General features: G+C 34.0%; 2 protein-coding genes and 1 long non-coding RNA gene across 6 annotated transcripts; 2 read left to right on the forward strand and 1 right to left on the reverse strand.

Moving 5' to 3' along the window:
* Positions 1–300: 300 nt before the first annotated feature.
* Positions 301–12,424, forward strand: LOC108489948 (synaptotagmin-5-like). 2 transcript variants are annotated; one of them, XM_017794716.2, is made up of 12 exons: positions 301–672; positions 749–904; positions 1,019–1,139; positions 1,610–1,731; positions 2,044–2,145; positions 2,766–2,840; positions 9,326–9,405; positions 9,740–9,890; positions 9,997–10,227; positions 11,019–11,315; positions 11,606–11,719; positions 11,881–12,424. In XM_017794716.2, the coding sequence occupies exons 1-12, from the start codon at positions 568–570 to the stop codon at positions 12,037–12,039; spliced, it is 1,713 nt and encodes a 570-aa protein (XP_017650205.1). In that variant the 5' UTR covers positions 301–567; the 3' UTR covers positions 12,040–12,424. The 2 variants fall into 2 exon arrangements, with proteins under 2 accessions (XP_017650205.1, XP_017650214.1); XM_017794725.2 differs by lacking the exon at positions 2,044–2,145.
* On the forward strand, positions 4,203–7,168 carry LOC128294084 (uncharacterized). Its single transcript, XR_008284309.1, has 2 exons — positions 4,203–5,889; positions 6,003–7,168. It is a non-coding gene; the product is annotated as an uncharacterized LOC128294084 (long non-coding RNA).
* A 475-nt stretch (positions 12,425–12,899) lies between the features above and the next one.
* Positions 12,900–19,544, reverse strand: LOC108489962 (bifunctional purple acid phosphatase 26). Of its 3 annotated transcripts, XM_017794751.2 has the most exons (11): positions 19,360–19,544; positions 19,212–19,234; positions 18,270–18,497; positions 17,574–17,774; positions 17,192–17,303; positions 16,310–16,536; positions 14,989–15,127; positions 14,413–14,633; positions 13,850–13,971; positions 13,570–13,731; positions 12,900–13,328 (listed from the first exon to the last, which is right to left on the reverse strand). In XM_017794751.2, exons 3-11 carry the CDS (start codon positions 18,441–18,443, stop codon positions 13,253–13,255), a joined length of 1,434 nt encoding a protein of 477 aa, XP_017650240.1. In that variant the 5' UTR covers positions 18,444–18,497; positions 19,212–19,234; positions 19,360–19,544; the 3' UTR covers positions 12,900–13,252. The 3 variants fall into 3 exon arrangements, with proteins under 3 accessions (XP_017650240.1, XP_017602766.1, XP_017650232.1); XM_017747277.2 differs by lacking the exon at positions 19,212–19,234 and having other exon boundaries at positions 19,235–19,544; XM_017794743.2 differs by lacking the exon at positions 19,212–19,234 and having other exon boundaries at positions 19,360–19,543.
* Between the last annotated feature and the right edge of the window lie 6,066 nt (positions 19,545–25,610).

Raw genomic sequence — 25,610 nt, forward strand, 5'->3', positions numbered from 1 at the left:
TAGCAATGTTGGAATACTTTTGTGAATTTAAAATGTAAAAACTTTTTGATATATAGTACTGAATCAGAAAAGGAAAAAGAAAAATCAATTTATCTTTATCTTGATTTAGACATTTGATTTATTTATTAGTATAATATTCAAAACCCTTACAATAATAAAATTAGTACAAAGCAGAATGTAATTGGATTTGCCGAAACGTGGCGAATTCAAAGCAAATCTTTGGAACCCGGCAGACCCCACCATACAAAAATCCAAATCCAACGTGTCGGAATATGATTGATAAAGATGTTCCAATAAGCCAAAACACTACCCAAATCACCAAAAAACTGTCCATCAACTTTTTGTCTGTCGGCAACGACCTTTCTTTCATCACTTCTCACCCGATTTCTCCGCCACGCACCCTTTCATTACATCTAATTAAAACTGTACTTAATTAATATCCTTTTATTAACCTTTTTACGCCTTTTCTTATTATTACTGTACTCTCTTTTTCTTTCGTTTCTTTTCTTTTCTTTCTTTTTCAAATCCCGATCATATCCTACAGTAATTTTTCCCTCTGTTCGGTAAATGGGATTCGTTGTCGGAGTGGTGATCGGGTTTGTCGTCGGCCTTGCTATCATAGTTCTCTTTGTTCGGAACGAGAACACTCGATCCAAGCTTCGAAATGATCTCGTTAGTTTTTTTTCTTTCTTCTCCTTCCTTCCATTTATTTCGATTTTTTTTATGAATTTTCGTTTTTTGGCCATAGGCAACGACGGTGGCTGCTTTTGCGAGAATGACAGTGGAAGATTCGAGAAAGATCTTGCCTGCAGATTTCTACCCATCTTGGGTTGTCTTCTCGCAGCGCCAGAAGTTGACTTGGCTTAATCAGCACCTTACTAAGATATGGCCTTACGTTGATGAGGTACAAAAACTTTGTTTAATGAATGGACAGAGGAGCCAAAGTTGAGATTTTTACTCTTTTTCTTTTTTTCTTTTTCTTTTTTTTGAGAAAATTTGTTTGAAATTGGTGTTATAGGCAGCATCTGATCTGATAAAGACTTCGGTGGAGCCGGTGCTTGAACAATATAGGCCGATTATATTGTCTTCTTTGAAGTTTTCTAGGTTTACTCTTGGCACTGTTGCACCTCAGTTTACTGGTTAGTTTACTGAAATATAATTCTCACTTTTTTGAAAACTTTGATTTTGATTTTAAATTTGTTATTGAGTTACCATTATTTTATTTATTTATTTTGGTTTTGATTTGTTATTTTTTAATGGATTTTCGTTTTTGCCATTTGAATTAAATGGATGGCCATTAATCAAACATAATTGTTATATGTAACAGAAAAATAATGTATCTTTTTCTTTTAAATACTGGTCCCCTTTAAAAAAAAATCAAGTACACTTTTTGTTATTTTTGTTCTGACAAACTAGACTTGCATAAAACCTAATGGAGGCTCAATGTATCCATCTTGGCTATGAACGAAATGAGTTTTTCTTTTTTCTTTTTAAATCATACATACATATATATTATGATGCTTTTATGGGTGAGTTTCGAGTGAAAGATTATAAATTTGGTTGAATCTTTAGAATTTTTGATAACCTTGTGAGCAATGTCATTCTTTAGGAGTAAGTATTATTGAAGATGAAGCTGATAGCGTTACAATGGAGTTGGAAATGCAGTGGGATGCAAATTCAAGTATAATACTTGATATCAAGACTTATCTTGGTGTATCACTACCTGTGCAGGTAACGTCCATCCTAGTTAGTTTGCTTATTTGCTACGGTTTCTTGCTTGAATGCCCCATTAAATGCCCTGTTTAGGTCATGTATTCTTGCTTCTTGAATCTAGAGCTATAATGTTGTTCATCCTTATTTTAGAAATTGGTCTGCGTGCTCTTCTACCAAATTCCTGGCCTGCTTGCTCTTTCTTGTTGAGGCTTTACATGCCCTTTTGCAATGGATTTAATCTTATAGAGCAACATCATGGCTCTCAAGTTGTTAAACTTTTTCTCCAGAATGACAGTTATTGCCGTTTAATTCCTTTTTCCTTTGGCTTAGGTGAAAGATATTGGATTTACTGGAGTTTTCAGGTTGATATTTAAGCCCCTGGTGAATGAGTTTCCTTGCTTTGGAGCTGTTTGTTTTTCTTTGAGAAAAAAGGTGTGTTATTTGTTTCCAGTAATGCAAATTAGTGCATAGTGAGCACCCCGGTTTACCCATGGAGAAGAGCATTAATTGTAGACATAGAAAGAAATGAGACTGAGAAACAAGCATACTTATATACATTTAATTACAGTGTTCCTGGGAGGTATTTGTCAAAGCATATAATATTTACATGAATGTATTTTTTTGGTACCCAAAGAAAAAAATGGATTCTGATGCTCATATGACTTCTAGTTTGCTATTTATTGAAGTTAATAGTTAAGGTCTTAGCACATAGCAATTCAATTGTACTTGCTCAGATGTAAGCATGTGTTTGTTGGGTTGGCTCCCTTTTGACACTTATAATTGATAGATTTCACTCTTGTTTCTAGTGTCACTTTTTTTGTTGCTTGATCTGGTTGCTAAATAGGAATCATAAGGTTTTTGTGTGTACAATCTCAATAAAAACTGGTGCACACCAGTGGCTTCAGTTGAACATAATATCCCTGATATCCCAATTAAGTGATTTTGATCTAGGCTACTGATCACTTGGGTTCATCACAAGCACATTACAGAGAGGCACCTGACATATGGAAGTAGTCGATATAGTTAGGTTAATGTGCTTTTTTGGCTTGCAGAAAAAGTTAGATTTCACCCTGAAAGTCATTGGTGGTGACATATCAACTATTCCAGGACTTTCTGATGCTATTGAGGTTTGTGTGACTTTTGACATTGGATTATCCTTACTACTTCAGTTTGTTCTTTTGTACTGTATCAATCAACTTCGCCAATTTTTCTTATTGTCTTTATTTTTGCATCATTGTTCCACAAACAGAACTTTTGCTTTAAATTTTAGTTTGAGATATCTGCCTTTTGTTTTTGTCTGCTCAACATAACAGTATGTCTTGGACATTTAGTTTGTAAATTTTTTCAATATGTTATGATAGAGGGCAGAGAGGAAGACTGGAGTAGACCATATAGAACAAGTGTTGTGGGAGGTACTGGTGGTGAAGCAAGAAGACTGCTCAGGAGGGCTAGAAGTATGGTGGCTGAAATAAGTTCATAGAGTTGCTGAGGATTTTGAGAGTTTAAATTACAAATGGTAGTGGGAAGTTTTTAGGATATAGTTATATGAAAGTGATATAAAACATGAGTTATATGGTCATGGCTTTGTTGGTGCATAAAGGAAAAAAATCAGTGCCTTGACCATCAGGTCTCAATTAGAGGTGTCCATGGTCCGGGCCGAGGTCTTGTTCCAAAATATTTTCAAGCCCTGGCCTGTTTTTGGGCTGGACCACCCAAAAAGCTCATTTTACTATTCAAAAATTAATAAAATATTGAAAAATATTTTTTTTAGTTGCTATTTTATATATTTTATAATTAAATTTTAATTTAAAAATACTTTTTAATTCTTTAAATTGAATTTGGGCCGGGTCAGGTTGGCCCGAAGTGCAAAAATCCTTGTCCAAGCCTGGCCCTTGGAATGTGTGGACCTACCAAAATATCAGATGGTTGTTCTATTGTTCATTCTGTTATGCCAGTTGTTCTTGCAGTTTTCATGGTATGGAGTAACTTGTTATCATCTTGGATTTGGACAGTGAAGGAGTGGTGAATTATTGAGAATTTCCTTGATGATAGCCAACCTTTTGCATGCATAAGGATTTTATTACTAGGGATGACTTTATTATTTAAGTTACTGTTAGAGTTTCTTTAAATGACGAACCTGAAACATCATATCAAGATTGTTTGTTTGCAAGTCTTCTAGATTTAACAAAATTTCCGTATTGGTCAAATCTGTTCCTGTATTATAAAACCAAATAAAAGTAATAACTTGTATCCAGCTTATAGGAGAAGCTTATAGGAGATCGGAATTTGGTTGCCCCTGAAAGATTTCAAGAGAGCTTTGAATAAAATTGTACTTCTCTTATTAACTAAAGAATTGAACTTAAATAGAGAAAAAAAAAGTCCTAATCCTAATTGGGAAAATAGTTCCTTATTCTAATAAACTACTAAAACATAAAAGAAAATAGTTCCTTATTCTAGTAAACTACTAAAAGATAAAATAAAAATATTTCTAGAATATGAATAAAACTTATCTATCCAAATAAGATTTATCTACCTAAATAAATTTAAAATATATACATATTTCAACACCCTCCCTCAAGTTGGTGCATATATATCAATCATGCCCAACTTGCTTACAAGAAAATCAAAGCTTGTCTTAAAGAGTCCTTTGGTGAGTATGTTAGCAATCTGTTGTTTTGAAGGAACAAACGGCATGCACACTTGGCCTTCTTCAATCTTTTCCTTGATAAAGTGTCTATCAATCTCAACATGTTTAGTTCTGTCATGTTGGACTGGGTTGTGAGCAATGCTAATGGCAGCTTTACTATCACAGTATAACTTCATTGGTGAAGTTATTGGTTTCCTCTGCTCTTCCATAATTCTTTTTAACCACACCATTTCACAAATTCCTTGAGCCATTGATCTAAACTCAGCCTCTGCACTACTTCTTGCTACAACAGTTTGTTTTTTGTTTCGCCAAGTCACAAGGTTTCCCCAAACAAATGTACAGTATCCTGATGTAGATCTTCTGTCTGTTATTGAGCCTGCCCAATCTGCATCTGTATAAGCTTCAATTCCTCTTTGTTCGGATTTCATGAAGAATAAGCCCTTTCCCGGTGAACTCTTCAAGTATTTTAGAATTCGAAACACTGCTTCTTCATGTTCCTCCATTGGGGAGTGCATAAATTGATTCACTAAGCTTACTGCAAAAGCTATGTCTGGCCTTGTATGTGATAAGTAAATTAACTTACCAACTAATCTTTGGTACTGCCCTTTATCAACTAATCGACCTTCTTTATTTTCAAATTTTATATTTGGATCAATTGGTGTGTCAGCTGGGCGGCAACCACTCATCCCAGCCTCTTTTAAAAGATCAATCACATATTTTTTCTGAGAGACCACAAGACCCTTCTTTGATCGAGCAACTTCCATTCCAAGAAAGTATTTCAAAGGACCCAAGTCTTTGATCTCAAACTCCAATGCTAGTTGCTCCTTGAGACGTCTTATTTAATCCACATCATCTCCTGTAAGAATGATATCATCGACATAAACTATAATAACAGCTATTCTACCTTTTTGTGAATGTCGATAGAACATTGTGTGATCAGCTTGCCCTTGTGAGTAACCTTGTTTTTTAACAACTTGAGTGAATCGTTCAAACCAAGCTCGAGGAGACTGCTTCAGACCGTATAAAGATTTCTTGAGTTTACATACTCGAGTTCCAAATTTTTCTTCAAAACCTGGAGGAGGATCCATGTAAACTTCTTCTTCAAGTTTTCTATTTAGGAAAGCATTCTTCACATCTAGCTGCTGTAAAGACCAATCAAGATTAACAGCAATTGATAAAAGAACTCTGACGGAATTTAATTTGGCCACTGGAGCAAATGTTTCAAGATAATCTATCCCGTATGTTTGAGTGTACCCTTTTGCTACCAACCGGGCTTTGTATCTATCTAAAGATCCTTCTGGTTTAAATTTGGTTGTGAACACCCATTTACAGCCCACTGTTTTTTTCCCTACAGGTAATTCCATTGTTTCCCATGTACCTGTTTTTTCAAGAGCACGCATCTCCTCTAAAATAGCCTCCTTCCACTCAGGAACCTGTAAAGCATCTTTCACATTTTTTGGTATTTGGACAATATCAAGACACGAAACAAAGGTTGAGAATGTCGAAGATAAGGCTTTATAGGATACAAAGTTAGACATGGGATATTTGACAATATTTTTAACACCTTTTCTTTTGGCAATTGGAATATCTAAATCAGAAAATTCATTGGCTGGATTATGAGCTTTACCTGGGCCTTTGATAGGATCTTGCGGGTCGGATTCTTGGTGATGAATCTGGTGGATTCCACTTTCTTGATTTCGATTTCTTCTTGAGTAAACAATTAACTCCTTTGTTTGTTCTTTATTTTCATGATCAGACTCTACACCTTCATCCTCCTTTTCATTAACATTAACATCATTAATTTTTGTGTTAATTATAAATTCGCCTTCCCCATTATTAGAATCCCTATGTTGTATATTCTTAGTCTCTTCTTGATCAATTATAGAATCTTTTTTAGTATAATTCCCTCCCTGAAGATTAGAATCAAAATAAGATTGTGTTTCAACAAATGTGACATCCATGGTAACTATAATCTTCCTATCAATTGGATCATAACATTTGTAACCCTTTTTATTAGAAGCATAACCAACAAAGACACCTTTTTTTGCTTTAGGATCTAGTTTACCTTGGTTGTGAAGATGAACAAAAACACTACACCCAAAAACTCGGAGGGATAAATCTGTAATCAATTTAGAGTTAGGAAAGTTATCTTTAAAGAGACTAAAAGGAGTTCTATAATTTAGAATTTTATTGGGCATTCTATTAATAAGATATGTAGCTGTTAACAAGGCTTCGCCCCAAATATAACGTTGTACTTGACTAGTGAACATCAAGGCTCTAGTTACTTCCAAAAGATGTCGGTTTTTTCTTTCTGCAATCCCATTTTGTTGTGGTATATTTGTACAAGAACTTTGGTGGACTATTCCATGTTTGGTTAAGAAAATACCTAATTGGTCGCTAAAAAATTCCCCACCATTGTCAGTTCGAAATACTTCTATTTTCACACCAAATTGTGTTTTCACCATAGCATAAAAAGACTGAAACACATTTTTAACTTCGGACTTATCTTTTAATAAAAACACCCAACAAAGTCGAGTATGATCATCAATAAATGTGACAAACCAACGTTTTCCTAAAAAAGTCGAGACTTTTGAAGGTCCCCAAACATCACTATGAATTAACGAAAAAGGTTTGGAGGCTTTATATTTTTGAGGTGGAAAGAATGATCGATGATGTTTAGCCAATTCACAAAATTCACAATGATATAAAGAAGGACTTTTATTTTTAAATAGATTAGGTAACAAATATCTTAAATAATAAAAATTAGGATGTCCAAGCCTATAATGCCAAATCATAACCTTATCAAAATCGAAAACAGAATTTAAACATAAAGTAGTTGTTGGTTGACTTAGATGGTCGTCTTCAAGAAAGTAAATTCCACCAAATTCTTTAGCATTGCCAATCATCCTCCCCGAGACCATGTCCTGAAACTTACACATAGAGGAGTCAAATATAACATGACAATTTGAGGACTGGGATAATTTACTGACCGATATAAGATTACAAGCTAGATTTGGCACATGTAAAACATCATGTAAAACCAAGGAAGATGAAATTTTAACGAGTGCCTTTCCGGCTATTGCCGAGAAGGACCCATATGCTACTTTGATCTTTTGTTTCTGCGCAAGGTGTGTAAGTTGAAAAAGAAAATGACGCTAGTCATGTGATCACTAGCTCAGAATCAACGATCCATGTGTTTGTTTTACAAGGCTTGACTTTGAAAAAAAAAAAAATCGATTACTGATTGGGCAAAAGAGGAAGAAGGATTATTGGATGAGTTAGGAATAGAAGAATTCATCCGAAAGTGTGGTGATTGAAAAAACTTGTGTAGATGCTCTAATTGTTCCTTAGTGAATGGAGACCCTTCCAGAGAACTTTGGCCCTCATAATTTCCATTAGTTGTTTGGAAAGCTCTGCTATCCCCTGATTGTGAACCACGACCATTGCCATTCTTTTTCCTTCCATTTGTCGGTTTCCCATGGAGCTTCCAACACGTTTCACGAGTGTGCCAATATTTTTTGCAATGATCGCACCAAGGTTTTTTCTTGTTTTCACTATCATCATTATTTTTAATAGTTACAAGAGCAGAATTATCATCATTAGCTTCAAACCCTGGCTTTAACATTACTTTTCTCCTTGTCTCCTCTCTTCTAACCTCAGAAAAAATCTCACGAAGTTTTGGAAGCGGTTTTTTCCCTAGGATCCGAGATCTCACTTCATCAAATTCTTTATTTAAACCAGCCAGAAACAAATAAGCTCTTTCATTCTCTTCTTTTTTCATAGCTTTTACACCATCTCCGGGACACTCCCATTCATCATTATAACACTGATCCAGTTCTTGCCAAAGAGACATCATCTCATTATAAAAAAGAGTAACTTCTTTTTCCCCTTGCCTAGCTTTCCACAGTTTTATTTTTAACTCAAAAATTTGTGAAGCGTTTTCTAAATCTGAATAGGTGTCTTTCACAGCGTCCCAAACATCTTTAGCAGTTGGGAGAAAAAGAAAAGGTTTACCTATGGAAGCTTCCATGGAATTAATAAGCCACGCTATTACCATAGAATTTTCTGACCTCCACTTGCTCATCTTTGGATCACCCACCTGTGGTTGCTCAACTTCTCCATTTAAATGACCTAGCTTGCCGCGCCCATCAATTGCTAATTTTACGGACTGCGACCATTCCAGATAAATCTTGCCATTCAACTTGTGAGATGTCAGTTGAAAAGAAAGGTGAGACGCCTTTGTCCCTTGAGTCATTGTACTCTCAGTAGTTGTTTCAACTGTAGAACTTTCTTCCTCTGTTTGATTGCTGGATCTCTTATCTCCAGTGAAGGCTGTTTTAACCATGATGTTACTAGAGATTTTAACCTAGCTCAGATGTCATGAAAGATTTCAAGAGAGCTTTGAATAAAATTGTACTTCTCTTATTAACTAAAGAATTGAACTTAAATAGAGAAAAAAAAGTCCTAATCCTAATTGGGAAAATAGTTCCCTTATTCTAATAAACTACTAAAACATAAAAAGAAAATAGTTCCCTTATTCTAGTAAACTATTAAAAGATAAAATAAAAATATTTCTAGAATATGAATAAAACTTATCTATCCAAATAAGATTTATCTACCTAAATAAATTTAAAATATATACATATTTCAACAGCCCCTTCCTTAGGATAACAAATAGATAGAAGGATAACAAATAGACAGTCCAAAGTGCGTATGTTAACTTAGGATTCGGCATTTCACTTGCTAGTTTTGCAACATTTTTTGAGCACTGAGATGATTAATCCAGCTTCTGTTAAACTTTAAATGTGCATATGCCTTGCATACAAGTTATAATTGATTTCTGTGGTGTCCATGATTCACATAGTGATACGCTGGGGTAAGTAGCCATTATTGAACTTTGGGAGATGGAAAGTGTTACTAATATGTTAAGGAGATTAACCTATTATTATATTGTTTCCCATGCAGAGCACAATACGGGATGCTATAGAAGATAATATCATGTGGCCTGTAAGAAAAATTATACCGATTTTGCCTGGTGATTATAGGTATGTCCTTTATTTTTCCTTTTTCTCAATAGATGATAATATAATGCAATATAGAAAAGAAGGAAGCTGAATTTTATCTGAAACTGTTGTTTGTAGAGAGGTTACTTGATAATATAAATGTATTTTCACTTGAATATAGATACTGTGTGTATCCCACAGAGAGGATGCAAGCACCTAAGAATTGGTTGATTTATTTAGGCTGTGGTGTCATTCTCTCCGCGAGCACCTATGATTTGGTTGATTTATTTAGGCTGTGTGTCGTTCTCTCTCTCACTCAACATCTAATTAGTGAAACATCTGATGGTAAAAGAAGTTGATGTCTTTCTATTTTCAGTGATTTGGAGTTAAAGCCAGTTGGAATACTAGAAGTGAAGCTTGTCCAGGCTCGGGACTTAACAAACAAAGATATTATTGGGAAATCGGATCCCTATGCTGTATTATATGTGCGCCCTTTACCTGACAAAACAAAAAAAAGTAAAACAATTGTAAGTTGTCCTTCCCCCTCTGCTTCCTCTTTGTTCTTTCCATAGAAAAGGAACTGTTTCAAAAAATTTCCAGTAGGTTCTGAAGAAATTTGTGTTTTATCTCCAGAACAATGAGCTGAATCCTATATGGAATGAACACTATGAATTTGTCATTGAGGATGCTACAACTCAGCACCTGGTGGTAAGAATCTATGATGATGAGGGGGTTCAGGCATCTGAGCTCATCGGATGTGCTCAAGTACTCTTAAAGGATCTTGAACCTGGTAAAGTGAAGGATGTCTGGTTGAATCTGGTTAAAGACTTGGAGATCCAGAGAGATACAAAGTACAGGGGGCAGGTGAGGACATTGATTACCTTCCTTTAGTAGTATAACTTCTGATTTATTGTTGGCTTGTATATATGTTTTCAGCAACTTGGACATTCCTAGAGTGGCTTTTTATTCTTTCAAATGGTGATGCATGCCGAGTAGTTTTAAAGGGTTGTATATGCAAGGGTAACTGCAATAATATAAATATCCTTTCTTATAATTTATACAAATATGTGCTAATTCCTGGAATTCTGGTGCTTGGATTCAACTATATTAATAATGGCATTCGGCATAGTTTATGCATAAATTTAATGGAATTCCTATCAACATTAAAACCAAATTTCCTTAGTTCATGCCTCTGCAAATGAGTAAAGTTATGCAGTTGGAGCCACTCTCAGGAAGATAACCTTAAAAGTCTTACCCTTGGTATGCACTAGGATTCAATCGTACTCAATATGCTAGTTACCATTCTTCTTTACTGTAAGAATCTTCTCCAAATTGTCCTCCAAACCTCCTTTGAAGAGCTGCGGGTCAAGATGATATGATCTTCAGTCTCTTCCTGCTCATCATAGAAATAACATGTAGTTAGAAAGACTATAGCCCCAATTCTTAATATGAGGAAGTCTACTTACCTATCCAAAAGAAAAAGCCAACAAATGAACCTGTGCTTAGGGAGAGACCTGGTTCCAAACCAGATTATGCCAGCATTTTTTAGCCCCAAGTTTATTCATTCATTTATTCACTGTGAAGTATTTCCGTATTGTATTTGTATGAAATGGTGATACTTATGTTTTGCTTGTAATTGTTATGTTGGTTTTTAGGTGCACTTGGAGCTTTTGTACTGTCCCTTTGGCATGGAGAATGGTTTTACAAACCCCTTTTCCTCCAACTTTTCAATGACCTCCTTGGAGAAGGTCATTAAAAGTGGAGCAAATGGAATAGAGGCAACTGAAAACGAGAAAGCAATCACACAGAAGAAAAAGGAGGTTATTATTAGAGGAGTACTATCAGTCACAGTGATATCTGCAGAAGATTTACCTATTGTAGATTTAATGGGAAAGGCTGATCCCTATGTTGTGCTCACGATGAAGAAGTCGGAGGCAAAACACAAAACTAGGGTAAGATTTTGATTGCCGAATGGTGTTGTTCCCCCTCTCTATTTTTTTTGTTTATTGTCTAGTTGGGGCTTGAAGGAGTCAGTACCATTTAGCCACTTCTTGCATCTTTGACTCTTAGTTATGACAGAGAGCTTGCCTTTTGTATTTCCTAATGCATGGCATTATAGCTAATTTTTAGTTTTAGTGAACCATCCTAAAGGACCTAGAATCTTAGAGAGATATATGCTTTTTATCCTTCAAGAATGGGGGAATAAAGAATCTTTGGTCCTTAAAGTTGTTCTCTTTGTCAGGTTGTGAATGACAGCTTGAATCCAGTTTGGAATCAAACTTTCGACTTTGTTGTCGAGGACGGATTACATGATATGCTAATTCTTGAAGTCTGGGACCATGACACTTTTGGGAAGGTAAACTCCTTTTCTTATGGAACCGTTAAATCATTCTTGTTTTTGGGTCATACAAATTTTGTTTGGTTTCTAAATCAGGCAATGCAGTAGTAAGTATCCAGCTTCATTGTTGACCCTTGAACTCTCCTTATCGCATAGTTTTGTTCATTTCAATGTTGCAGGACTACATGGGGAGGTGCATTTTGACATTGACTAGAGTTATATTGGAAGGAGAATACAAAGACACTCTCCAGGTAGAGGGAGCTAAATCAGGGAAATTGAATCTGCACCTTAAATGGATGCCACAGCCGATTTTCCGTGATTCAGGTTCTGAGTTCTAACTAGAGGGAGGGAGCCAGGGCCTGCAAATTTGGGTTCGCGACTCAAATATGCCAAGGCTGCGACTTTATTGCAGTTCATGGGGTTGGCCATGTTCAGTTTCTTGGATACGGTGAGCCGTAGATCTCAGAAAAGTTCTAGTACCCAGGTATATATTTGTAGGACCTAATACTCAAAGCTGTATATATATAAAAAATTTTACCGGCTGTATGCTTTGTGTAAAGATCGAGTTGGGAATGTACCATACGATCAAAACCATTTCCATAGTTTTACATTAGAAAAGAGGGATTTGCCCAAAGGCTATAGCTTGCACACTGGGTACAGTCAAATCAACTGAATGCTATCTTGTGATATTACTCATGGATCTATTGGGATTTTTTTTTTAAATATTTTTCCGACGATATTTGTTTTTTCAAATACTTCCAAATATTGAACTGGCCTTCTGAATATGCCTACTTGCAATCAGGTACATAAAAGTCAATTTACTCTTTGCAGTTACACTGTCCAGCAGCAGCATGAACGCTCAATATTTGAGCATCACCCGAGAGACATGGGAGATGTTTACGGGTATCGCCGAATAAAATTGAAAAGTAAAATTATCAAAAAATAGAAATGCTTCGTATGCTTTCCACCTATAAATTGGGATAGATTGGGATAGTTGAAAAATGATTGGAAAAAGAAAACATAGAGAGTTAGTTTTTATGCATTATTTTTTCCCAAAAATTATTTTCTTTTAACTTTTTCACTCGGTGGATGATTTAGATTCATATAAGCTCCACAAGAAAACCTCATGCACATTAAATTTTTTTACAGGATATCCTACAAAATCTTTGGTCAGAACTCATTTCAGCGGCATGGGGAATTTACGAAGTTCTCAATTGAAGATTCAGGAATTATCAAACAGCAAGCTTTTCACAGACCTGTTTATTTTATCCCGAACTGTGGGTGTAGCCAAAAAAGAAAAGAGAGATTTAGAATCGAAGTAAATCCACCTAATTATGAACAGTGATAATTCTAGCTACAGCATACAATTTATGAGCCATTTAAAGAGTTCATTTTGAAGCATGATTTCGAAGAAAAAGAAGAAAATGCCAAAACTCCTTAGCATCTTTGCTTACTTGATTTGATTAATTTTGGCATTTTCATCTTCTTACTGAAATTTAATCAACCAAATCTGTACCAGAGATGAAATACTCTAGTCGAAAGTTCATCTTCTCAATAAGAAGCAATACGCTTAAGCACGCTACTCAAATGATGCTTCTTCAGTTTTCTTCGTCTCAGATTGCTTGACCTGCAACAAAACACAACCTTATCTTCAAGTGAATCAATTCTCCTACAATATATATCACTCACTGCATATTTTGTTCTAAAAAGTTTGCTAATAATATCATGCAAACACTCTGAAAATGCTTCGTGCACGGGGGTAATTTCAGCAAAATTATTGGAAATGACCATTAGTTGTTTCACTGCAGACTTTGATGCTTCCTCATCTAACATGCAGCCTTATGCAGATTAAGGTTCATTGTACTCACCAGTACTGATTGTGTAATACAAACGAGTCAGTTGCCACTTTTTTCCCATCATCATTGCGGTTCCAATGGTAGAATGCATGTGTCCTATTTTGGATCTCCAGTGTCGAATGACCATAACTAGCTTCTCGGAATGCAGAATACTCTGGTTGGGGATCTAAAAATCTATAGAATCAAAAACCATTTGCTTAATTTAGCGAGGAATGTAGTTTGTAACAGATTAACTCTAAACAAGTAGCTAAATATCATTGTTGTCTTTATTGCAACATGCCATCAAACTAACCTTCCAGCTAGACCTTCTTGATTTCCACCATCTCCGACAGTGATGTAAACTGGAGCTGATTTGTCTGGTACAGGGTAACGTTCGCCACTTGATACATTGTACCTTATATTTGAGATTCGATACTGAAAATTCAGAGGAAAGAAGCATGAGCCTTCCTTCCATAAAATAGACGTTATACTGAAATAGACCCATACAATGGACAACAAATTATGCATGAAAGAGTTCAGTATAAAGAGGGTTTTATGTTGCTATTTGAGAGTATGGATACCTCTGATGAACTAAAAGCCCTTCTACATTTTTTCTTATAGATATATACTGGGAATTGTGCTTGGCAGCTCCATATTTCCAAATGCAAAGTGATCTCTCTAATTATAAATAAAATAAAATATCTCTAAAATTAACTTGATTTTACAACTTTAGCTAAGAAATTTTTCTTCCGATGAAACATCAAATTAATCATTTAAAAAGCCTGCATAAAAACTTCTTCAGATGATGCAAAATAAAAGAAGTGCTAAGAAGAACAAGAAGAAAAGGGAAGTGAAATTATAAGGATAGAATCATACAGATCTTTCATAAGCATGGACATGACCAGCAAAGATTACATCAACTCTGTGGTGGACGAACCATTCTTCAAAGACTGCTCGCATACTTTCACCCTCCATGAAATGTGCTTCATTGCTATTGTAGATTGGCATATGCATAAGGACAATAAGCCAAGGAGTCTTCTCCCGGTCAACCTTCTTTAATTCTTCACTAAGCCACTCATATTGAGGTGTGTATTTCACTATAAAAGGTGAAGTTAAATTTGATGTCAGATGTATAAAAGAGAAGAAAAAAAATAATTTCGGCCGTCTTTGAGGAGAAAATAAGTACTGGGGGTAAGAATCCAGACTCCATCCATTACTGTCCAGTCACCATTTAAAAGTATGAGTTTACAATTCATGGTTTAGTTCTACTCATGAATGGTGGTGACGAGTGTACTTATAAAGAATGGACAGAAAAGTAATAGATAGAAGCCAATCCAAGTAAATTAATTGCTATGACAATTAGTTTTGAGAAGAGGACCAGAAAGGGCAGGATGCTCAAGGCAATAGCTAATTAGGATGAATATAACAGCTGAAGAGAAGAAGAAATGGTACCAAATGGAGAGTAGCTCGATAGCACAATGATATGAGCAGATGCACGTCTAATAGCATACCACATTGGGCTGCTGCTTTTACAAGACAAATGAGGTGTAGGGTGCCGTTGGAGATAGGACTTAAAAGGGACAACTTCATCCTGCACACGTTCCAAGTGTTCTGAAAGTTAAGTACTAAACAAGATGATTATAATTGTTCTGCTGAAAAGAGTGAGTTTATAAACTTCCATAACTTTAGTAAACATCAGAAACATGTTATATATGGTGTCAGTTATGCCATTACTTTTTTTAGGTTTAATTATGAATTCCATCCCTCTACTTTACAAAAACTAATATGTTAGCCCCTCTACTTTAATTTGTCAAAATTTGATCCTTATACTTTATGGAAATGTCCAATTAAAGAATATTGCTAAACCTTACTGTTAAAAAGTTGACATAGAAATTAACAGTTCAATGATTTATATGTAAATAATTAGCAAATATCGGAAATGTAGGTTTAATTATGAATTCCATCCCTCTACTTTACAAAAACTGATATGTTAGCCCCTCTACTTTAATTTGTCAAAATTTGATCCTTATACTTTACGGAAATGTCCAATTAAAGATTATTGCTAAACCTTACGGTTAAAAAGTTGACATAGAAATTGACAGTTCAATGATTTATATGTAAATAATTAGCAAAAATCGGAAATTCAACAATTTATATGCAACAAGTCAGTAAAAATCAATATTTCAAGTTTATGTGACCTTTCAATTTTTATGAAGTATAAAGACCAAATTCTTACAAATTAGAGGGACTAATCTCTTAATTTTTTGTAAAGTAGAGGGATAAAATTCATAATTGGACCTACCTTTTACATCCAAGTGAACGCAGCCCAAGCAGGAAAAGAGGAAAAAAGAAACAAGAAAGTGAACTTAAATCTCTTCCTCCAGTTAGCTAGAACCTAGAATCAGATGTCATACATTTGAAAGATAATTGGGATGAGAGCTGGTGTAGTTTAAGGAGAAAAGATCTTCTGTTATCTCCTTAAACCAGACCAAGATCTAGCAATAAAACCAAATATTGATCTTGGGAAATGAAAGAATAAATGATTGAATCTTCAGGAAAATCCAAGGCTTTTAGGTTGAGAACAATGAACACTAAAAAGGAATGGCCTGTACAATAGCTGAGAAAAATAATTGAGGGTGTTAAGCAAATATTATTATGCATTACATAATGCATAACTAGAAGCACCATGCATGGTTGAGTGAAGTTCATAGGATCCAAAAGTAACAAATGATTTTTAGCAATAATGTGTAGGAATGCTCGTTCAATGCTTTACCATGTAAGGCATGTATTCTATTTCATGATTCCCAGCAGACCAGATCCAAGGATGATATGCAGTACTTTTCTCAACAAAGCGACCCCATGAATCCCATCTTATACCAACATCATTATACTGATATCTATCAGCATAAGAAAGATCTCCTACAAACAAGACAGTTTGTGCTCCACTCTGCATGTAATGCTCAAGGGTGGACAGTGAATTATATGTCTGACCCAAATCACCTGCAACATATTAAAGACAATTCAATCAACAAAAATTAGAGATTGAAAGGAAAAAAAAAAAAAAGGATATAGGGGAAACACATCAAAATGAGTTAATGAAAAGACATGGCATCAAAAAAATATGAAATGAGCCTGATCTGGTTAATGTGAATTGAGTTGAATATTCAGCAATGCATGAGAGAGACACTAGAAAAGTTATAAAATATGATTGATAACAGAGATGAACTTGGTTAAATGGCAAACAACAATTTCTGATCAAAATCCAGCTAGTTGGGATTTTAGGCTTCAAATAGCTGATTTCCATTTTCTTCTTTCCACAATGTACTCGTTTACATATTTCCAGCACGAAAGATCAAGTTTTGGTGGTCTTCAACAAATACACCAACATTTTCCTTGTTCCCAGTATTACATCAATAATGATTTTAATGGCCAATGGGCTACTAAGAAGCAGAAGGCTTACAGGCACTCAAGCAGCAAGAAGAGTTCAGACGTAGTTAACTGCCCTTTTTAAAAAAAATTAATGATTCTAATATGCAAAAGGATTAAACTCAGGCATTTGATTGAAATCAGAAACTTGGCCAGCACCAGAACTGCTTTGATTAACATGACTGAAAACATTCCAACATTGCTTTAGATTACAGAAGAAAATACTCACCAATGATTCCAAATTTGTAAGGAACATCTGGACCGATCTTAGGAGGTGTTTGAAACCAAAATTCTCGTGCAGAATCACCAGTTCCAATCTTGTAATAGAACTTGGTATCATACTGAGAACAACAAATAAAATGATTAAGCAACCAATTTGTTCTTATCATGGTTCAGATGACAAGGTCAATTACAATTTTAAAGCCAAACTGAACTCAAAGTCCATTCTTGTAAGTTTGTAATGGAAGAGCTAAAAGATGTAATCCCTCCATATAAAAAAATCCATGCTAAGGGCATGTAGAATAAGCTTCTAATAAAAACAGGCAACTCTCTCCATGTTGAAGAAGTTAAGCCATTTGTGCAAGTATTACTTCCCAAGTAAATATTGTTACCTCAAGACCATCAACAAGAACATGATGAATATAGCCAGAATTGTATTTATAAAAGGTGTAGTTTGTCATCTTCCCCTCTGCAGTAAATTCATATTTTCCCTTTAATGTTCCATACTGTACTTTGCTGGACCCAGGTTCATCAGGGGTGACCCATGAGATAATTACAGCTTTCCCATCATAATCTCCTTGTGTTATATGCACCTACAGTTTCAATAACATGAATGTTACATACAGGTTGGAAAAGGTTCGGAATAGAAGCCAACAAGGAATATATGGTAAGAAGTTCTGCAATTGGAAAGCATAATTCATGAGGACAAATTTAATCGAGCCATTTTCAGTGAACAACACCAATTTGACAGATATAATGCATAGATTAGTATCAAGCTTTACAAGATCCAGAAATTTGTACTCTGATTTTTTCTTATATGGTGGTTCCCTAGTATACTAAGAAAGATTACAGTCAGAGACAGCAAATGATATATTTAGTGCTGTAAGTAGCAAAGTATCGAATAAGAAAGGAGAAATAATCTTCAGTCCCTATTTAAAAAAGAAATTGTCTTCATTGTTGCATAATATAATTCTTATTCAAGCTCTGATAATGATCATTGCGAACAGAAATAGGACTAACAAATACAAATGTTGATAGACTTTACGTATCTAGCTGAAAAAAATGAAGTTAATAAAAGAAAGTCTTACTTGTTGTGGTGCATTATGACCTGTGGGAACAGCAAATACTTCATGATCAAGAGGGATGTCTTCCGATGGCCATTCCTTCCGAACAAAGACACTTGTGTGACCAGCATTCACATTATTGTCAAAGTTCGAGAGAACAAAAGATGCCAATATAAGTTGAAAAAGCAAAGACTTCATCTTGGTGACCCCTGCTACGACTCTTGATAAATCAACCAACAACCATGTGATTTACTGCATTCAGGATTAAACACCAATCAATTCAAAAAAAGTAATCAAGAAGCTTTAAGGATGCACAATACATTAAGAACAAATCACCCAGCATGTACTTCAACACAGATTTGTAAAACAAAAAAGATACTTCTTTATTCGCTTTTTAAAGTTGTTCAATTTATGAAATGCATCAAATGAGGAGATATGCTTAAAGACCATCAAAAGAGGGGAAAAATTTTGTTGACATTTTTACATCTGTTCAATTTTGCTTGTTAGGGAAGATCCAATAACAAATGACTGATATCGTTCAAAGTTCAAACCATCAAGTTTAGTAGGCGCTATAGGAGGCACAAAAATGGAGTCAGAATTCACAGCATCTGCTAAATACAGAGTCTCACCGTGGCCAATATAATTTGCAGAAGAAACTAAAATCCACTAGAAACAACTAACTTGATTGGATTACATCAAACCAACCTTCATTTAACATATAACCCAATAATATTTTACAAAAAATCAGCTAAATACCCTTTTGAAATACCATCATGTCCTCACTTTACAACATAATAAAAAAGCAAAGCATCCCAACATACAGAAAGATATAATTACTGAAACGGTGTTATTCATTAATCAAGAAGAAATTTCATTAAATAATGTTAGAACTTACAATATATCTATCAACTTGAATCACAATATCACATGAATGCAAAAAAAAAAAAAAACCAAGATTATGCTCACCTGTTTGGACCGAAAAAACACACCTTTTTTTACAACAATTCCAAATCAGAAAAGATCGCCAATACAACAAATTTAGATTAGAAGCACGAAAGAATTACAGAACCAACATCAGATTAACAAAAAAGAGAGAGATAAGAAAAGAAAGAACCTTTAGAAAAAAACAGTTGAACGAAGAGCTAATGATGGGAAATTTGTTGTCTTTGTCTTAATAATTGGTGTTTGGGTGAGGACAGGATAGGCCGAACGTGGAGGCGTACAATAGTGGAGATAGGACAGGCTGAGGTGGCGTACATTAGAGAACCGTTTTCTCGTATATTCACCATAGCTTGCGTGGTTTTAAGGAATATCGTTCTTCATTGGATTTGACTATACACGTGGCAACATGGGGGTGGACGGTGACTGTGTTGTCGGGAGTAAAAATGATTGTTTTCATTTCGCTTTTAACTATTTAAATTATATTTATTTATTCTCCATTTTTATTTTATTGTATATATTCCGGATTCAATAAAATAGATTTTATATATAATTTCAAGGATTTTAATTTATATTATAAATCCTACCACACGTGTATGTATGCAAAAATTACGGTTTTTAAATATAGATGTGTATTTGAAAATAATATACAATAAATAATAAAATGTTTGGTTTGAAATTAATTAATTGTAATAACATATAAAATATATACGATATTAAAATAAAAAAATTAGATTAAATTATGGGTAAAATGAAATTTAAATACATCGATGAGCAATATTAAATGTACTAAAATTATTTATCATGATTTTTCATCAATCGTGAGTTAGTGTTAACTTGACTTGTGACACCAACTCAATTAACAACATTATTATTAGATATCCTATTACAAGCTATGTGTGTGGAAATCATAAAATTAAAAAACAAATATGTGTTTAAAAATAATATATAATAAAGAATGAAACGTGTCGACACATTTGATGGCAAAGTTAATTCTATGGCTGAAATAATGGCCACAACTTCAGACACAATTTCATTGCTTTACTTGCCTATTTGTAGAGTTGGCAAATTTTAGAACAAAAGCATTGGATTTTCTATTTAGAAGATATGTGGATGAGTAAAGCCCATAACATGAAGATCAATTGAGATGAAATTGAAGACTTGAAGATTAGTTTCTTATGGATTAAGTTTGGTTACTTGTAGGTTAAATAAAGTCAATTTCTATAGTTGAAGACATTGGATTTCATGAGGACTCTTATTGAAATATTATCTCATGTTGATTTTGATTAGATTGTAACTCTTATGTAAGCAAAACTTAAGTAATATATAAACTTATGTTTTGTCTAGGTTAAGGTGATCATATTAAGAGTAACCGAGAGATTAAGAGCTTTATAGAGTTCAAATTTGTTCAAGTAAAGAATTGTTTATGTGTGCATTGTTTTTTTAAGTATCAAGAGAGTCTCTTGGGTTGAAAAACTAAGCTTTTAAGGGGGAATCTTAGAAGGAGAATGATTTAGTCTTTGTACAATAGTGAGGTCGCTAAATTGGTAAGTGTTAGACTAATGTTAGGACTTAAATCATTGGTTGTGTTGTGAGAAATATAGTGGATCATTGCTCTGGGTAATCGCAGACGTAGGTTGAGGTCAAATTGCGTAAACAATCTCAGTGTTCATCTTTATTTTTTTCGCACTTTTGGTTTTGTGGTTGAAACTATGGGCACAATTCTAAGCACTATTGCAATCACGGTTTCTGTTTGCATAGCAACTAACCCTTTTGCTTCTACAATTGGTATCAGAGCCTCTTATTTAACAAAAATAATGATTATCTTGGTTGATATACTTGCTTAAAATGGAATGATTGTAAAAATCCTCATCCGATCAGGTTGCTGGACTTTATCTATAGGATGCTACAACTTTTAGCGAAATAATAATAAACAAACCTGAAATCAAAAGTTCAATTGAACATTGAATAACTACATACATTCACACAAATCATGCTTTGAAAACAAAATCGGGTTTAAATTGATCTTACAAAAGCTCTAGAATCGACCCGGAACCAAAAAATGACTGTTTTGAAACTTTTACAAAAAGAAGGGCAATTGTGCAAAATAGGAGTCAGACGACCATGTGCCCAGGCCGTGTAACAAGTTGTAACCGTGTAGGACTGGAGTCACGCAACCGTGTATCCAACCGTGTAACTCAATATGGCCGTGTGGGTCAAATCGTAAATATTCAACAAAAGTTACACGATCGTTTGGTTGGGCCGTGTAACAAATTAAAGCCGCGTGAAAACTAAATGATTAATATCTACAATACTCACACGGGCGTGTGGCTAGCCTTGTGACAATTGGAAACTGTGTGATTCTAATGCACCTTATTTTATAGTGGCACATGGCTGTGTGGTACAAAATATGCCATTTTAGTGCCTACTTCATACCAAACTATCTCTAAAGCATAAATTTAAATCCAAAAGCATAACTAAACCTATTCAAAACCTGCACAAACTCAATAGAAATATGCTAATTTACCACATTTAAAATCACATTCAACCATTATACCAATATGCCTCAAATGACACCTAAATTATTCAACATATCGTAAATAAACTCAAGCCATTCAATCACTTACACCATTCATCTATTCAATATGGCTCAATTCTATATTACAATTTATGCACCAAAACCTTTCCTATATCATGCCTATATCATCCAAATTAAACACCAAATTACGATGCCTTATTTATCACCAAGACTTCACTTATTTGAACATCTCATGTTACACTCAAACATACCATTAACGTACATTTTTCCATCACATTTTCATTCTAAACAACCACATCAACATCCACATATAAGTTTGGTTAACCACATTCAAAAGTTTCGATTCAAAACTCTAAGTTAACATACCAACTTGCCAACATGCACACACACTTTTATACATCACCATCAACATTTAACTTCCAAAAAAACATATATACAATTCAACTCCTGTTTACATGTCACATAACTGAGTTTGAATGATTAAAATACTATTGGGATAGAAGTTGGATAATGTGAGCTCTAGAGGTGATTCGATAGCCAAGTTTAGCAAAATGTCAACTACAGAAAACAAAATAGAGTATGCTTAGTAAGTTCATAAGTTTTAAAACATGAAAACTCACCCCCCAACACAGTAATATATAAATTATCTGTTAAACAAATTTCCTGCCAACATATGTCACATACACAAGGTGAGTGTATTACATCCAATCATATAACATTTTATTTCATTTCATACCATTGAATTCCAAGTCATTCCATTATACAACTATACTTTATCACACTATATACATTACCATCCAATTAACATCTCATTTACAATAACCATTTAGTCCGATGAACTTTAATAAACATATACGAATACGTGGGTAACCACCCAAAACATACCTGATTGCTCAAACGAGCTATACCACCAATACACACCTGGGCACCGTGTGCTAAGCTCTTAAGCTACACATCACTCCAAAATGCACCTGATCTCCGTAGAGATAATTAGTAACAGTGATCTCCATAGAGACAAATTCGATAGTCCACAACAAATATTGGATTCTGTTACAATTAGTGAATTTCCTGTACATCTATCTCACATCTCATATAAATCCCATATAGCGCGCTAATAAATCTATTGGCATGCCAATTGTATTCTATCCTATGTTCATCTTTTCTCAGTATACATTTTCGAACATTTTTTTACAATTCAGTCATTTTTCACCTTTTGTAGTAATTTGTAAACATTTTTCAAATACATTCAAATATTTTAATTTCACAATTCAACCAAAAACATTACATAAATATACATAACTATACCGTATGAACTTATTAGGTACAAACAGCGATAGCAGAAGTGTTAGAGACTAATCCACAATTTTCTATTTTCCTCGATTATCTACTGGTTGGTCCAATTCTTGATCTATAGAGTAATTTATTTCCAATTATCAGTACCAATCACCTTAAAATATCTTATTCAATGTATATGTCAAATTAATTTAATTTTTTAAAAATTTTCTAAAATTTCACATTTTATTCAATTTAGTCCCTAAAACTGAAACTATAATATCTTTCACATTTAAACTTTGTTTTTCAATCTATTTTAAATTTCATCCTTGTATAGCTCTAAAACACCTATATTTATAGAAATTCCATGCTAATTTTGAAATATTTTCATTTTAATCCCTAAACTCAAAACTAACAAATTCCACTTTACAGAATAGTCATATTCCATATCTAAGCTTCACATTCTACCATTTAACATCCAAAAAGATTCAAAAGAAACAATGGAAACTTTTAAAATCTTTGAAAATTTTACAATTTAGTATTTGGGTTAGCTAGAGTAAACTACAATGATATCAAAAACATAAAATTTACGAAAAATGGGCGTAACACCAATCACATGCACTTGACTAAACCTTGGAAGCTTTAAAAATGGCTTCTCATGATTTAGTTTTGTATTTTAGGTGGTCAAAAAAAAGTGCAAGAAGATGAAAATGATGTTTTTATGTTTTAACCTTTTATTAAAACCATTTTAACCTTAAATTAACATATTTTCCAATTAAAATATGCCTAAACTGTCCATAATATTTCACTATGGTCTAATTTCCACATAAAATCTTGATCACTTACTAATTAGCCCTTTTAACAACTAAAATTTAATAATGATAAACTTTTATAGTTTTTACAATTTAGTCCTTGTACCTTAATTACTAATTGTTCATTAAAATTACCGGACCAAAAATCACTATAACATTATAACTAAATCATAAATATTAATAAATAATATATATTGACTTGATCATTGAAATATGGGGTTCTAAAATCGTCATTTTCGGTACCACTGAAAAATATGTTATTATACTCAAAATTTATTACTTGAAAATAGGTTCGGGTATTGAAATTTCATTGAATCTTTCATTTCCACGTAGCTTCTTCAATATTGTGACAATGCCATAGAACTTTCACTAACAGTACTTGTTTGTTACGGACTTCTTTTACTTCTCGAGCTAAAATATTTACCAGCTCTTCTGTATACGATAAATTGAGCTGTAATTGAATCTTACCGGAAGTAATCACATGAGAATAGTCTAATCTATATCGTCGTAGCATTGAATTGTGGAAAACATTATAGGTCTTTTCGAGTTTCGGAGGTAATGCCAGTCTGTAAGCCACAAGACCAATTCTCTCGATAATTTCATATGACCTTGGACTAAGCTTCCTTTTTTTGCTGAACCATAGTACTTTCTTCCATGGGGAGACTTTTAAAAACACTCTATCACCCATTTGAAACTCGATGTCTTTTCTTTTCAAATCAACATACGATTTCTGACGATCTGAAGCTACTTTTAGACAAATTTGGATAATACAGACTTTGCCTTTTGTTTCTCTAATCAAGTTTGTCTCGACCAGCTTTCTTTCGCTCAATTCTAAATTTGCTACAATGTCTTTTCTTTCACTCAGAGTTCTACACTTACGTACGTATACCATTTTAATACTGGACCGGTAGCTGTTATTATAAGCAAATTCAGCCAAAGGTAGAAATTTTTTCCAGTTGCCTTAAAACTCGATAACACAGCATCATAACATGTTTTCTAAAATCTGAATCACTCGTTTCGACTGTCCGTCTGTCTATGGTTGAAAAACAGTATTGAAATTAAGTTTAGTATTCACGGCCTCGTGTAATTTACCTTAAAACCTGGAGGTAAATCTTAGATCTTGATTAGTGATAATGGTCAGTGGCACACCATGCAGTCTAACAATATCGGAGATGTACAACTTAGTTAATATCTCGAGTGGGTAGTCGATTTTGATGGGAATAAAATGTATTAATTTCATCAATCTGTCAACAATTACCTAAATCAAATCTTTCTTTCTTGGTGTCAGAGGCAAACCCGATATGAAATCTGTTGTAACTCATTACTATTTCCACTCTGGAATCATAACAGGTTGTAACAAACCTGAAAGAGAAGGAAAAGTCTTTATATGTAACTTGGAGTGATAAGGAAACTAACTCAAAATCAAAGTTTAATGATGAACAGGTGAGTAATTTTTTTATTTAATTATAAAGGTAGGTGAATAAGATGTTTCTGATTATGAATCACTAGAGTGCAATGAAGAAGAAGCATATGATGAATTGTTGAAAGCTTACAATCTCATGTTAGAAAAATGAAATCTTTTTAATGAAAAGCTTTCAACTGAGAATGATTTTTTGAAGAAAAAAGTCTCCATGCTTGAAGGACATGTAGCTGCAAAGTTAATAAAGCTTGATAAGCAATCAAAAAGGGTTGAAAAGCTTGAAAAAAAAACTTAAAGATGCAAAAGAAACTCTTGAATAGTGCAATTGTAGCACTGACAAATTGAATGTAAAGATAAAGTTGGAAAAAAAATCAAAAGAGAGG

Source organism: Gossypium arboreum, chromosome 6 (assembly GCF_025698485.1).
Source record: "Gossypium arboreum isolate Shixiya-1 chromosome 6, ASM2569848v2, whole genome shotgun sequence".
NCBI classification, from domain to species: Eukaryota; Viridiplantae; Streptophyta; class Magnoliopsida; order Malvales; family Malvaceae; genus Gossypium; species Gossypium arboreum.

Excerpts from the sequence above, each read along its gene's own strand:
- LOC108489948 (XM_017794716.2), top strand. The coding sequence starts at position 568 with ATGGGATTCGTTGTCGGAGTGGTGATCGGGTTTGTCGTCGGCCTTGCT. Across the intron at positions 1,732-2,043 it reads GTGTATCACTACCTGTGCAG|GTGAAAGATATTGGATTTAC; the intron begins GTAACGTCCATC and ends CCTTTGGCTTAG. Across the intron at positions 11,720-11,880 it reads ACCATGACACTTTTGGGAAG|GACTACATGGGGAGGTGCAT; the intron begins GTAAACTCCTTT and ends TCAATGTTGCAG.
- LOC108489962 (XM_017794751.2), bottom strand. The coding sequence starts at position 18,443 with ATGAAGTCTTTGCTTTTTCAACTTATATTGGCATCTTTTGTTCTCTCG. Across the intron at positions 17,775-18,269 it reads GTCATAATGCACCACAACAA|GTGCATATAACACAAGGAGA; the intron begins GTAAGACTTTCT and ends TTGAAACTGTAG. Across the intron at positions 17,304-17,573 it reads TTCTTGTTGATGGTCTTGAG|TATGATACCAAGTTCTATTA; the intron begins GTAACAATATTT and ends TGTTGTTCTCAG.